Source organism: Wyeomyia smithii, chromosome 2, assembly GCF_029784165.1.
Source record: "Wyeomyia smithii strain HCP4-BCI-WySm-NY-G18 chromosome 2, ASM2978416v1, whole genome shotgun sequence".
In the NCBI taxonomy this organism is placed as follows: Eukaryota; Metazoa; Arthropoda; class Insecta; order Diptera; family Culicidae; genus Wyeomyia; species Wyeomyia smithii.
The window spans coordinates 182047187-182061769 of NC_073695.1; the positions used below are offsets into that span (position 1 = coordinate 182047187).

At 38.4% G+C, this 14583-nt stretch overlaps 1 protein-coding gene across 7 annotated transcripts in view; it reads right to left on the minus strand.

The window, feature by feature from the left end:
* Positions 1 to 14583, minus strand: part of LOC129725981 (kinesin-like protein unc-104) — a 102241-nt gene that overhangs the window by 15786 nt on the left and 71872 nt on the right. For 5 of the 7 annotated variants that reach the window (XM_055682480.1, XM_055682481.1, XM_055682483.1 and 2 more), the window contains 6 exons: positions 13341 to 13760; positions 12825 to 13282; positions 12647 to 12761; positions 12421 to 12587; positions 12149 to 12354; positions 11470 to 11730 (listed from right to left, as the gene is read on the minus strand). In XM_055682480.1, coding sequence (XP_055538455.1) covers positions 11470 to 11730; positions 12149 to 12354; positions 12421 to 12587; positions 12647 to 12761; positions 12825 to 13282; positions 13341 to 13760 — 1627 coding nt within the window. The remainder of the gene's footprint in view (positions 1 to 11469; positions 11731 to 12148; positions 12355 to 12420; positions 12588 to 12646; positions 12762 to 12824; positions 13283 to 13340; positions 13761 to 14583) is intronic. The other 2 variants (XM_055682485.1, XM_055682484.1) reach the window with 1 other exon arrangement.

Below are 14583 nucleotides of genomic sequence, written 5' to 3' on the forward strand. Positions count from 1 at the left end.
AGGAATAAAATGGATGAGCAGAAATCTATATGTGGTGAAATAATTGACTTGTACAACTGAATTTTACTTCTAATAGTCAATTCATGCTTTAACCGGCACAAGACACCGTATTTTCTGGCCATTTTTTTGATGACATTATCAATGTGAGACTTAAAAGTTAATCTGTCATCAATAATTACTCCAAGATACTTTATTTCATTTACGCGATCAATCGTCTCACCATCAATTTCAATATTTACGTCTAGTCTGGAGTTGGCTGAAGAAATTATCAAGTACTTTGTCTTACTAATGTTTAACTTTAGTTGCTTAAATTTTAACCAATTCGCTAGATAATGTAAATCTTGGTTTAGAAGTGCTACAACATCAAGCGGATGCTTCGCTGCAATGAACAGAACAGTGTCATCAGCGAATAAATTAATATCACAGAACCGTAAAACTCGCTTCATGTCATTAATGTAAATAATGAATAAAATGGGCCCTAGAACACTTCCTTGCGGTACACCAAGTGTATTAGCAATGGATTCCGAATCAAAATCGTTAAAACGAGTCTTCTGAGTTCTAGCACACAAATAGCTTTCAAACCATTTGTATGCTGTCCCTACGATACCAAAGCGCTCCAATGTTTGTAACAATAAGGACCTAGAAATTGTTTCAAAAGCGCGTTTTAGATCCAAAAACACCGCAAAAATAGTTTCTTTAGCCTCGATTTTTTCTTTCCATTTTGCTAACACCAGATTCAAAGCAGACTCACAAGAGTGACCCTCTCGATAACCTGATTGCTCTGGGATTAGCAAGTTATTACTATTTAAATAGTTCATCAGCTGGCCTTTTACAACAAGTTCTAATATTTCCTCTAATGTGTGCAACATGTTAATGGGACGGAACTCTTCGGCTTTATTCGTCCCAGTAATCTTGGGGATAGGAACCACAAGAGATTCCTTCCAAACTTCAGGCACGTGCCCCGTTTGTATTGATTCATTAACAAGGTCCAGCAGGTCGTGTCCAATAACATAAAAGCAATCTTGTATTACTTTTGCGTTGACATTGTCGATACCAGCCGATCTTTCCAAAGAAAAACAAATATCTTTCAACTCTGCAAAAGTAATAGGATGAAAACCATCAAAGCTACAGTTATTATTGATCGGCTGTATTATCTCGTCCGGCTCATTGACCAAATCAATGCTTTGATTGATCGATTGAACACTATCAACGAAATAATTGTTGAATTTCTCTGCTATTACTCGCGCTGATTGTTCTCTCAAACCGTCAAATGTTATGGATTGCGGAAAACGATCTTTATTTTTCATTAATGTTTTTAATATTTTCCATAACTCTTTGCTGTTATTTTGATGTTGATCGATCTTCCTCTGTATATATTCACAACGGGCCTTTTTCAAGGCGCGTGAATATAAATTACGCGCGACAGTGTACCTATTCTAATCATTGTTATCGTTACTTCGACAAAATTGTTTGTACTTTTTATCTCTTTTACGTTTTAAACGTAAAAGATCCAAAGAGTACCAGCTGTTCGATTTATCCGATTCAATGTACTTTTCAAAAACTAGACTACTGGTACACTCTTTCAGCGTATTGGTGAGAACAGCTGCTTTATTATTCAAATCACCAGTTATTGGGAGAAAATCCAAGCTTCTCAAAACAAGCTGAGACAATGCCTGCTTTGAATATTTATTCCAGCACTTAATTTTTACCTTTTCATCACGGTTTCGATCATTCTTTATCAAAATACAAATTGTCTCATGGTCTGAAATTTTACAATCGGCCTCTGTAACAGAATGAACGTTGTCAAAATTGGCAAACACGTGATCAATTAATGTACGCGAATGTCTGGTAATTCTCGTAAATTCTGAAACCGTTTGTGTTAAATTGTAAAAGTTAGCTAACTGCTTCAATTGATTCGAATTTGGATCATTTAACCAATCAATATTGAAATCACCAGCAATGACATTTAATTTGTTTAAATCAACGAAGTAATCCCACCAGTTATCTAATATTTCTAAAAAACACTGGTTACTTGAACTAGGGGAGTGATATAAAAGTCCGAAGTTTCCAATCGTCATGCCTCCTTCAACTGAAATTCCAAGGAACCAATTGTTTTCAACAGATTCGTTTGATAGAATGTTGAATGTTACTGATTCCTTGGCGTAAATAGCAACCCCACCAGTATGTCTGGAATGCGAAAGGCAAAAAGCAACTTTGTATCCCGGAAAACTATACTGATCAAATGCATCAGCATCTACTATATGAGTTTCGGTTATAAATACTAACATTGGACGTTTTGTTTCCACAAGATGCCGCAAAGCAACATAATTTGTAGATAAACCAGCAATATTCGGATATAATATTTCTAACTTCCTCTCACATTGCGATTCTTTTAGCTGCTATTTACTAAAAAACATGTTGCTTTTTCTTTTTTCGAACAGTCTCCGATAAACCGGACACTGTGAACTAGAAGCTGGATGTTTAACGTCCAAATTCATTTTCAATTCTTTATTTTTTTTTTTTTTTATTCTCGCTTATTTTCCGTCGGTCTATTTCCGCCACTGTTGTGGCCAATTACCGACGCCCAGGGAGGCGGACTCCACACCCAGGTCCCTAACTCACGACCCGTTTATTAACGGACCGGCGCCAACGGCTTTACTTCCTCATGCGATGGAAGGCGTGATCCCAGAGATTTTTCGCCTCAGAAAATCTCCCGGTGTCGGCTAGGATTGAATCTAGACCAGTTGGGTTGGTTGTGAGTGGATCACGCCACCTCACAACCATCGACACCTATGTCGGCGGTGGGATTCGAACCCAGGCGTCAAGCGTGGTTGGCGGAGACGTTACCAACCACACTAGGCCCCCCGCTGTCAATTCTTTATTTGACTTTAAACAATTCACGCAGTTAAATTCAGTTGAAGAGCAATCAGATGTCTTGTGTTGCCCGCTACATTTGGAACATGTTTCAGGATTAACACACTCCGTGCTTTTATGGCCAAATTCTCCACATTTAAAACAACGCAAAACATTAATGGCCTCTTGTACAGGACACTTATCCCACCCAATGCTTACTTTTCCAGCACTCATCAAGGCGTTATAAGTATCCTTGTCAACTTCAACAATTACATTATATTTATTATATTTGAAGCGAGTATTTTCGTACTCCGCAATAACTTTTACGTCATTGACGTTGATGTCATTTTGACTTTTCAACAGGTCAATGAAGTCTTCAGAGGAATACCGATCACTCATTCCCACAATTTTCAACTTTGGTTTCGGAATTGTGGGAATAACAGCACTATACTTTTCACCTAGATTGCTCTCTATATCTTTTTTCACAACCTCAACATTCGGTTCTCTTTTCTTTGATTTTTCTTAAAAACGGCCCTAGTTGACCCCGCTAAAACGTTCGCGTAGGTTTGTTTATTGCAACAAAAAACCTCGTCATCGCGTCTCGAATCGTCCACAACCAGTTCATGCTAAAAACATTTTCTTACTGGGATTTGAGTCCGATTCAGAGTGAACCGTTCTCTCATTACGTGCTCTCTTTCTGTTCATTGAGGCTGCATTATTTTCCCGATCTTTAATTTCAAGATATTTTTTGAAATCATTCAGCTTACTGGCAACACTGGTTTCAATGCATACCATACTCTCACGCAGAGAGTCACTGACCGATTTCAAAATCATCTCGATACCACTTGAAATTGCCGTGTTTATCTTTGATTCGATTTTGCTTTGGTTATCGGTAAGCGACTGAGACATAGATGACAATACACCCATAATCTTGGTCAGCTCACCACTCAAAGCATCAATGTTTCCGCCGTCATCTTGGGCTGATAGACATGATACACATTCAAACATTATATTATCATTATCATTTACGACTTTCGCTGCTATTTTTGTCAGTGGTGTGCAAACTCTATGGAATTGAGACTTGCATTTACCAACGCAAATAACAGGATCATCGCTAATGCGAATGGTATTGCCACATTTCGCACAATCCATTATCCCGATACAAACAAGCAGACGCCGCTGCAAACAAATACGCTGGTATCGTCCAGCAGCAACGGCAGAGGCTATAGGCAGCGAACAATGAAAAAAAAAAAACATTAACATACCCATTTAACCAGAAATGAGCTTCGTCACTGAACACAATTTTTCGGTAAAAAAGTGGATTTTCAGCAAGTTCTAAGGCCCATTCACCAAAAATTCGACGCTGCGGCAAGTCGTTCGGCTTCAATTCTTGTACGAGCTGTATTTTGTAAGGCTTTACACCAAGATCCTTTCGTAAAATCTTCCATGTAGTCGAATAACACAAGCCCAATTGCTGCGAACGGCGTCGAATTGACATTTCACGATCTTCCACTACACTGGCTGATACGGCAGCAATATTTTCTTCTGTACGCACTCTATGTATACGTGTTGGTGGGTTTATGTCCAACAGAGTAAAACTGGTTTGAAATTTCGTCACAATAGCTTGAATAGCTTGCTCAGTAGGTCGATTATGACGACTATAAAATGGTCGTAATGCGCGAAAAACAATTTTCACAGAGGACGAATTTTGGTAATAAAATTGAATTATTTGTAAGCGTGGTTCAGGCGTATTTCTGTTCATGGTGAAATGGCAACCCAAACTGAGTACATTAGACTCTGACAGCTGTCAGAATTCTCTCGTAAGCTGTCAAATCTGCATACACGAAAAACCAAATAGCAAAAAATCACCCTTTATATCAGTGGTTCCCAACCGGGGGTAAGATAAGGGGGCCGGTAAGGGGTCCGCGAGGTCTATCTAGGAGGGCCGCGAAGCTTTTGGTAAATTTGACGGGTAATTGAAATTTGTTTCCAGATATCACTGAGAAAGCAGATTTTTAACTTTTCTGTGTATTAGAACTAAGACGTGAAACAAATTAGACTTGGAAGACGATATGAGACTACAAAACGAAGCCTCGTATTGCAAAACCCGTATCTGACCTTTTTTTGGGGGGCCGCGTTGACAACGCCAACATATTTCACTCCAAATAATAAATAGTAAGTACACACAACTATACCGAATATTCAATACCACTCTCACCTATAAAAAAAAACATTCTAGTGAACCTGTATGTTACAGAAGCGACAAGGCACTCACCGTTAAGTCAACATCAAAACGGGCTGTATAATTTTGCATTGCCGTTAATCGTTTTGGTTAGAAGAAAAGTCAACAGGTGTACTGTAGAATTCAGATTGGAGAAAGGGCACGTGGTGGGGAGCCTGAGAATAAACCCATGCTACTGCTAGTCGTTTATATAGAAGAAACCTTTTTTTTTTCTTTATTTAAATAAACATGTTTCAAATATATGACGTTCTAAATATATCACGCGAAAATATTTTTTGAGCATGGAATAATTGACACATCATTGTATTTGTCTATACCATCTTTTTTATCCAGACATAATTCCCAAGCAACATATTATATTACATCTAAGTGTCAGTAATCATTATGCGACAAATTAGAAAAATCATGTGCGGCCTCTGCAACAAACATCATTACTACTATGTAACCTGAAAAGCGCAAATTTGAAGTCTATATGCAACCAGTCCAGTTGTTACTAATGATGTTTCTGTTCAACCATCAGGTAACATGATTTGTAGCATATCGATCGCAGTGAAACAGATGCATATCATGAAACTTTTCTTGGTGAAATTAAAGTTTCAAATCAACAAATTTCCCAGGCAAATTTGTCTGGCTTTTACCCGCGACATATTTCAAAATATAACCAGCATATCCATGTCATATAAATGTGAGTGGTTCTTTGTGCTTATACATAATTTTGACATGCAAATTAAAATCCATGGTGAAACTGATGATTTTGCTTACGTAAAAAGCACGCTTCCCGAAAATGTTAGGGCATTTAATAACTCAATTACTTTTATTCACCATTCTACATAGTCGTTTAAAATATTATTCAATGCAGGAACAAATCATATATCTAAAAGTAGTGTAATTAACAGCAGAATTAATAGATAACCCTCTTTTATTGTCGGAAAACTTTGTTGCAGGGTATTTCTATATGAAGCAGAATTTTTTTTTTCATTTGCTCAAAATAATCGCCATTTTTATTGTCTCAGTCGAATTTACACTGCCAGTCAATAGAGTGGCTATATCTTTCGTTAAGCCAAACTCACATATTTATTGAAGGAAAACCAAAAGATATAAGAGTAGCGCTAGTAACGAGTCAGTGTAATTGAAACGTGAAGAGAGAAAGCTCTGAGGTTTTTCAGGTGTTTAACGCGTATTTTTATACTAGTTTTTCTTACGCGGGTTTTATACTAGTTTTCCTTGCGCGGATTTTTGATTATCGCGGTTTTTTACGCGAGTTTTCGAATCAGCTCGATTTTTTTCGCGGGTTTTTGAAATAATGCTTTTTTGCGCGGATTTTCGAATTACGCGTTTTTTTGCGCGTTACTTTTAGATCTTTCCTTTTCATATTATGATTATTGTTGCAATAGGATTAATTTTTTTTTAAATATTTGCAATGGTCTTCTTATTTAAAATAAACATGACATTTTAAGATAAGGTGTACAGAAACTTTCAGTTGGTAGTAGAATAAATTTGACATTATAGTCGGAAATCACAATTCGGTCACAATTATCTACCGTAACTACTTTTAAACTTTAGCATGTGTCTTTGTCACTTGTTTATCGTCCGAATTTGTTTCACTGAAACAACGGCATCTCAAATGTTGCCAAGTATATTATCCTGTGACAATAGATGGACAAATCGCGTCACGAAGTAACTTATTCTGCCCATGCATCTTGTTATAATGTAACGAAGCGGTCGCATAGGGAAAACACGGGCAAGACCCACAGTTTTTATCCAACCATATTCATAATATTCGACATTCACTAATACTCTCCATTAAATAATACCAATTAAACCATTCTAATAGCATTGAAAATTATAACTTTTAAAAGATCTAAAGCCGCAATAGCCTAAATTCGACACGGCGAAAACTACATCAGTTTGCTGCTCTTATGAGGGAAGAATAATTTCGATCATTTCTTGAATATGTAAACGCTCGAAATTGTCATAATTTAACTAACATTATTAATTTGTTAAAATATCGATCGATTCGTATAAAAATTAGCCGTCTTGCCCTTAGTTTCCATGTGTTGTGTTTTCATCGCAAAGAGTTAGGAAACTATGTGGCGATGCCGTTTTGTCTGCACAACACAAGTGATAACTAAAAAAACCATGCCAGCTATGACGGTGCGGTGATGCAGGCGAACTGGGAGGTGGAAAAATTGTTTACTGGCCATCCAACACATGATTCGTTTGGTAGAAAAAGACGAATCTGTTGCGGATAAGTAGAGCTGTCCATATTTTTAGTCAGCTAAGCAAGCAAACTTCGAATCAAATCTGCAATGTAACCTTTCAAAATATGTTAATTACACACAAGTCGTCGACTAGTGGCAATGTGACAAGTTTTTTGTTATTCTGCATATCACTTGCATGTAAACATGATTGTAACAAAGGATGATTCATGCAAGTTACTGTTCGACCTCGGAATTACACTAAGAGCCCATCCACATACCACGTGGACAGCTTTGGGGGGGGGGGGTGGCTAATGTCCACGGTCCATACATTTTTTTTAGAATTAATATGGGCCGTTGTCCACGGAGGGAGAGGGGGGGGTCAAAATCGTTAAAAATCTGTCCACGTGGTATGTGGATGGCCCCTAACCACTATGTAATAATACTGTATCTTGGGGAGTTGAAAAGTCGTTTCGCGACATACATGTGACCTTTTCCTCTTTCATGCAGTCTAGTATGTTTCACAGTAACTGCAGTGCTTGTTTATTGCTTTTTTCAAGAAGATGTTTCAAGTGCTGCTTGGGTTGGTTATAGAAATAAGACCGCATTGATGTCGTTTTCATTTTAACACAAGATTTCAGTTGTAGCCCTGTTCTCATCGCATAATTTTAGTGTGAAAATAACCTTGCATTTTAGATGCATTTCTTGATACCTTTTTAATAAATTGTTACGTAACTGTGATGTTTCCTCAAAATTGAAAAAAAATGAGGAATAGCAGGTGGGTCAAAATTAGAGTAACGGATCACTAAAAATTACGATGTGTATACTTCAAGAGTATCATCTGAGAAATTGATTCTCCAGTTTTCATTGTTATTGACATTTGAAATTTAGGGCAATATTTTTTTAAATAGGTACATCTTTAGAAATATTGCATCAAATTTGATGAAATTTTCGTATCTGGTGCATCCTAAGTTTTAGTTGATTTTTTTTTGTGAAAATAATATTTTTTCAATAGAAACTATGAAAAATATATGTTGAAAAATGATGTTCTGGGACACTGAAAAATTAAAAAAACACACACAAGTATTTTTCACATAATTTTGAAACTTTCCTGAAAGATTCAAGTTGTTTTTTTTTTTGTTCAATGGGATTTAGAGTTGGTGGCGTAACGGCTCATTACCTTGCTACTACTGAACTGATGTAAATGGCGCTTTTCTCACCTTTTTTGCTTCTGAGACCATAACCATTCGGTAATACCAAGAGTTGGAAAAATAGTCAAGGGATGGTTTTTGGGAAATTGCATAAATTTGCATTTGAAAACATAAAAAAAAAAAAATTGTGAGATACTACGCTGATTTTTTTTGGTAGTGGTATTAGCAAATTTTTTTGGAAGTGGTATTAGCAAATATTGATCATCTCAGATTTTTTTCGAAGATAAAACCAAAGTGGGCACTCTTCAGGAAAAAAGTTTTTCGACCAAACATGGTCGTTCAGGTGCCGAAATTTTTTCATATAATAAGAATTTACGAAAAATGTAACTCAATTTGTGTTTGCAATCAAGGGACACAAGCCGGTAAAATTTTCAACCACGCTATAAAACAACACGTTGTATCTTGTTACTTCTAGGTTTGCGGGTTGGAAGTAGAACAATCAAATTGAGCTCGTGTCGAGTGGAAGCAGACAGCAAGAGTGCAATACTATCAATCACACAACAGTTTATTACGCTGTTGAATGAAATGCAAAGAACTTTCTAAAACTGAACCAGTATTTTCAGTAGAACACATTACCTTTTGATTGAAATTAGATTATCAGATTTTGTATACATATACCATTTGATCGCATTGTGAATATCGCAGTAATCAGGACCATCAAATGTATAAATAAAAAGTTTGATAAGGCGACATCCATAAATTACATAACGCAAAAATCTCAATTTTCAGATCCCCACCCCTTTCCCATATCTAACGAAACGTAACACCTACCCCCTCACAAAAATTACGTAACGCAGTAGAAGAAATTGCCTAATAAAATGCTCGTTTTTGGAGATTCTCTCCAGAGATTTTTTGTTACGAAACACTGATCTTACATCCCCCCCCCCTTCTCTATGTAACAAATCGTAACGTTCAAGAATACGTCACCTCCCCGCCTAATGTCGCCTAAATTGACAGTTTGCGTAGTTCTACGTCAAGCTTGCGTTTGTGAATAAAGATACGACGTCTGTAACTTGCATGTAAATAATCGTTGTTATTATTAAGACTGATTATTCGGATTGCACTCTAGTTCGTTGTTAAATTAAACGTAAACGCTGCCAAAAATCAACGATATTGACAAAACATTTTAATAATAATTATCTTTTCGCCTTCCTATTTTTACCATTGAGCTTAAGCTTGAACTTGACGACGGCACATCTCGAAGTTACTCCTCCGTGATCGATCTGAGCTATAGTTGCACAAAGAACCACATACACGGCAACTTAAAATTAGTTCACCATCTTCAATGTACAACAATTCAGTAGCTTTCGCTTTGTATAGATCGATAACGGCGCCGGCCACGTCTTTACGGTCGTTGGGGCGAGGAAGGAGATTGTAAGGAAGGAGTTCTAGCAATCGTTGTTGTAAAAGACCGAGTTTACCTCTGCATCTCCACGGCTGCGACGGCAATGAAGGGTTGCGTCACCGTGGTAAGTGACGCAATCGATAAATATATTTCCTGTCAAAAAGTTGCTTCTTCAGAAACAAATTTTTCTAAATTTTCTTTAAGAAAATCTCACGTAAGATTTTTGGGGGGTGTGATGCAAAATCTTACGAAAACTTCAAAAAAAGTCTCTACGTAATCTGTGAATGACGCCCAAGTTGTCAAACTCCGCTATCTTATGCAAAAGACGCACGCGAAAATCATCTATCTCCCACTTCATCTATGTATTTAGGGGTCATCCACATTCCACGTGGACAGATTTTTAACGATTTTGACCCCACCCTCCCCCTCCGTGGACGACTACTCATCCTTGGGGTACTACTTTCCGATTCGGAACTTGACCTTCTGTTTATTATACACAGACTCCGCAGCCAACTGTTGAGTGTACAGGACTATTGCGGGGCTAGCGCTACGATCCTACTGACACTAACAGTCTCTCTCGAACCGAGACTCGAACCTACGACAACTGGTTTGTTAGGCCAGCATCGTACCTCAAGATCAACTGAGAAACAAGTGCCCATATAAATTCTGAAAATTTTGTATGGACCGTAAACATTCCACAAAATGGCATTTTTGCCCATAGAAACGCCCGTGCAAAGTTATAGCCAAATAAAAAATGATCGATTAAATTGGTTGCCCGTTTATCTGTGGAATTGCTCATGTCGCTTTATCAGCAACTACTTGTACGATTATGAACGAACTCTCGACACAGTCTTGGCAACAAGAACAATTGGCATACAATGGTTATGGGAAATGGTTATCCAAAAAAGAGTTGTAAGCACGTGGACCAACTTTTGAAGCTTCCTTCTCTCTGTAGAAACAATGAATACAGCTCAAAATGCGTCCAAAAATCGACAGTTTCCTCAAAGATACTACGGTGTTGATGAGGTGGGTGTATACGCGTATATTTCATAACGTGTTTTTCAATTCATTGATACCGAAAAAATACAGATGATTAAAACGACTTCTGCAATCAGGATTTACTGTTTATTGATTCATGGAACCTGATAAAGTCTTAAATCAGTAATAAATTTCTAAAAACCGATACTATTTCTATAGACATTCATCTTTTGAAAGAAATTCAATAAACGTGGAATTACATTACAGCAATTTCATAAAATTAAACGTTAACCTTATATCAGACGGAGTTGAAAACAAAAAGATGAACAAATGAAACTCAATCGACTAATGAATGGGAAAATTAAATACATCGATATGCGATTATGCTAGCCGAGCGCAAAGCTTGCGAGTAGATACATTTGAAAGCTGCAACAAGTGCATTAATGCGTGCTTGCAGAGAAGAATTCGCCTTATCATTAATCATGTCATTTCAATTGTTTTCCCACACATGTCAGCTAAGGAAAGTTTTCAAACCGACATCACTAATGAAACCGCTTGAAAACCCCCCCGCATGGTATGGTATGCTGTCCACAACGATGTACAGTAGAGCGTAGAGCTTATACTTGACATCGAATGTCACACCTAGAAGGCATTAAATTGGCCAATGTGAGTCGACCGCAGGTTCGACCCACGCTGAACCCGGCATCCGCAGACTGAGGTGGTGAGTTGAGGCAATCTGCCGAGCATGTGCTAGTAGATTCCAGTATGGTTTCACTGCTGCCATTCGCCACAAAGTCGGCATGCTGTCCAGTGTCAAGTCTCGGAACATCAATCATATAGCGCATTACCTCTGGTGACGATTCCGCAGAGTTATAAATCTGACGCATCAGCTCAAGACGGTAGCTAACGAGCGCGAAGCCAGTCAAGGATATGTTTGTCAAAGTTGCATGTGTGTTCATGTTGGAATATGGTTACAGGTTAGTAGTTGAGAGTGACAGTGATTCAGATGAGTGGAAAGAAAAATTAGAAAAGAAAATCAATCATTTGCTCTCGTCTGATGACACTGAAGAAGATATGATAAATTAACAAAAAAGGAAAACTGAAATATTGTTGAGACGAAAGAAGCCGAGCGGAAGTGTAGAAAAGTGAGCTTGATTAGTTGCTGAGTTTTGCCTTTGAGGATTTTTGCATGCCAGTCAAAACGTTCGAAAGTACAACTGGCGCACTAGGAGGTTGTGTTGTGTGATTGCTTAGAAGAATATGTTTGCTTCAACCAGGCAAAACAATTAAAAGACAGAGATATATTCCTGCTTTTCCCTACCGTAATTTTTCCAAACTCCAATGGTGCGTTGCTCCGTTTTTAGTGTCCGTAACTTCAACCGCAACGATCGTACGGGGAACAGGTGCCTGGCCAAACTCATCCTCTTGGCCATTAGTGAGAGCTCCTCCAATCAATGGGGATGGTGTAAGTTCCGGAGGAAGCGGTGAGTATAGTGTGTCAGTTAATAATGTGAATTGGAATTGAACCTTGTTTTTGGAGAAAAGGAAACAAATGTAAAACATTTCAGATTAACACTAGCAATATACCATTACCTTTTTCTTTAGTTCCACAGATATGGCATTGGCTTCTTTAAGGAAAATAGCGTTGCCCCACAAGTCATCTCGAAGTGATGTGAATTGATGGAAACGCCACTTACGGAAAGCCCAAGCCGCTAAGCCAGCTTCACGAGCTGTCCAACAAGACTCGAATAGCGGATTGACTGTGGATGTATCGGAAACTGTAAATAGCCTGTACGGCGAAGAAGAAAAATAAACATACCAAAAATATCTTCCTCCTGGTGAAAATCTTCTGGGCTGTAGCTACTATACATCGACATAGTCATTGATTGTTCCTCAACTTGCTTCTGAAGAGCGTCTATACGAGCCTCATATGTCTAGACCGATGGAATGTTCAAAATTAGCACTTGCGTTATACTCAAACAACATTACTCTTTTACCTTACGCTGCTCTTCGAACTCTTGATCAGCAGCACGTTTTTCACGTTTGTATTGTTCTTCTAGTGCACACAAACGCTTCTCCATTTCGACCTTCAAATCAATACCCTGCTTTTCCAACAGCTCACATTGTGCAAAGTTCCAATCAGCCACTTCACCATTAGTACCGGGTGTCTCGCAGATATCCTTATCTTTGCACTTTTCGCGCTTTTCGCGAGCCTGCTCCGGATGGGTGAACCGAAAGACATGATTCCGTCCAAGTATAACACGCGATCCGGTCTGCAGCACTTCCGGTTCGATTAGTTTTCTACCGTTGAGATATACCAGAGCATCTTTATGGGGAACTAATGTGACAACGCCATCCTTATTTTCAAAGACGCAATGCTCTTTCAGAATATGAGAGCCAGACAGCTGTATGTCCTGCGGCACATTTGCTTCTGACGTACCCAAACGTGTCAGACCTAATGGAGCAAGATTAGCAATGAGTTTAATGGAGAAAAATATATCGATTTTCTTTACCGTCTTTAATGTAGTACAACAAACACTCCGAAAGTGTCGGATCTTCGTTCAAATTCACCAAGTGTGGAGATTTCTTCGGCGAAAAAACGCCCACGGTGATGCCATCCTCCTTAACGGCGACCCCCATTTCCGCAAAAACGGCCTCCCGCTGAACGCGAATCTGTTCGGTGCGCTTCAGTTTTTCCTCCCATGTTTCGTTCAGCTCGGCAATCAGTTTTTCGCTGGCCTGCAGCTGATCGACCGCCATCTCGGTGCTAGATCCGGTACGTTTGCGCAACCGGTTGGGAGAGCACATCTTCTTCTCCATGATGCCTGCAGCATCGCCATCGACATTTACACCTTCGATAGTGTTGCCGTCGATGCCACCGCCAACGCCACCACCGCCGCCGTCGCCTCTCTCCAGTTTTATGCACTCATCCTCTGCAAAGTAAAACATTTACAATGTTGGCTTCCCTTTTTGTCGCTTGACAAAGGCGCAGAATATTTTGCGATGAGCGTAGAATAAGTGAACGAATTTCTTTACATTCGGGCCTGGTACTGGTGTGTACAGTGATTTGAAGTAGTACTCAAAAAATGTATTAATCAGGATTAATACCGTCATCCGGGGTGAGATTGTGCCAAAAAATGATGCTATTTTGTTCTCAAGCTTGTAACGCACACATTTAGGCAAAGAATTCGATCCAAAATACACCAATGCATTCTAGAATGTTTTGTTAACAACTACAACAAATATGGTTAAGTTACAATAAACTATAATTTTGCTAAAATTAAATGAACTTTGGCCTAATCTCACCCCTTCTATGGGGTGAGATTGTGCCAAAAACAAAAAGTTGAATTTAATACCTGTTAAATGAACAGTAGTGTGTCTACGAACAATCCACATGACTAACATGATAAACAGTAAGTATATGGACGACCATAAACAACGTAGACTATTAAGGGGCTTTAGAGGGTTGATCAGAAACTATGTTTCATATAAATTATAGAAAAATGTATGGCTCGATCAAATTGATACATAGAGTAATTAGTTATGAGAACGTGGCTTATAGACAGTCTCTATACACATAGTGGCGTCTCCAGGTAGCCTAAAAAGGGAAAACGTTAGGACATGAAGTTTGAGAAGACTTTTCGTTTCAATTATTTTGTGTCATTGACAACTGTATATTCCATTGGAGATCTCAAAACCTCTGGAAACGTACCCATAACCCTCCTTCTTCGCTTCAAAAGTCATCAGTTTATATAG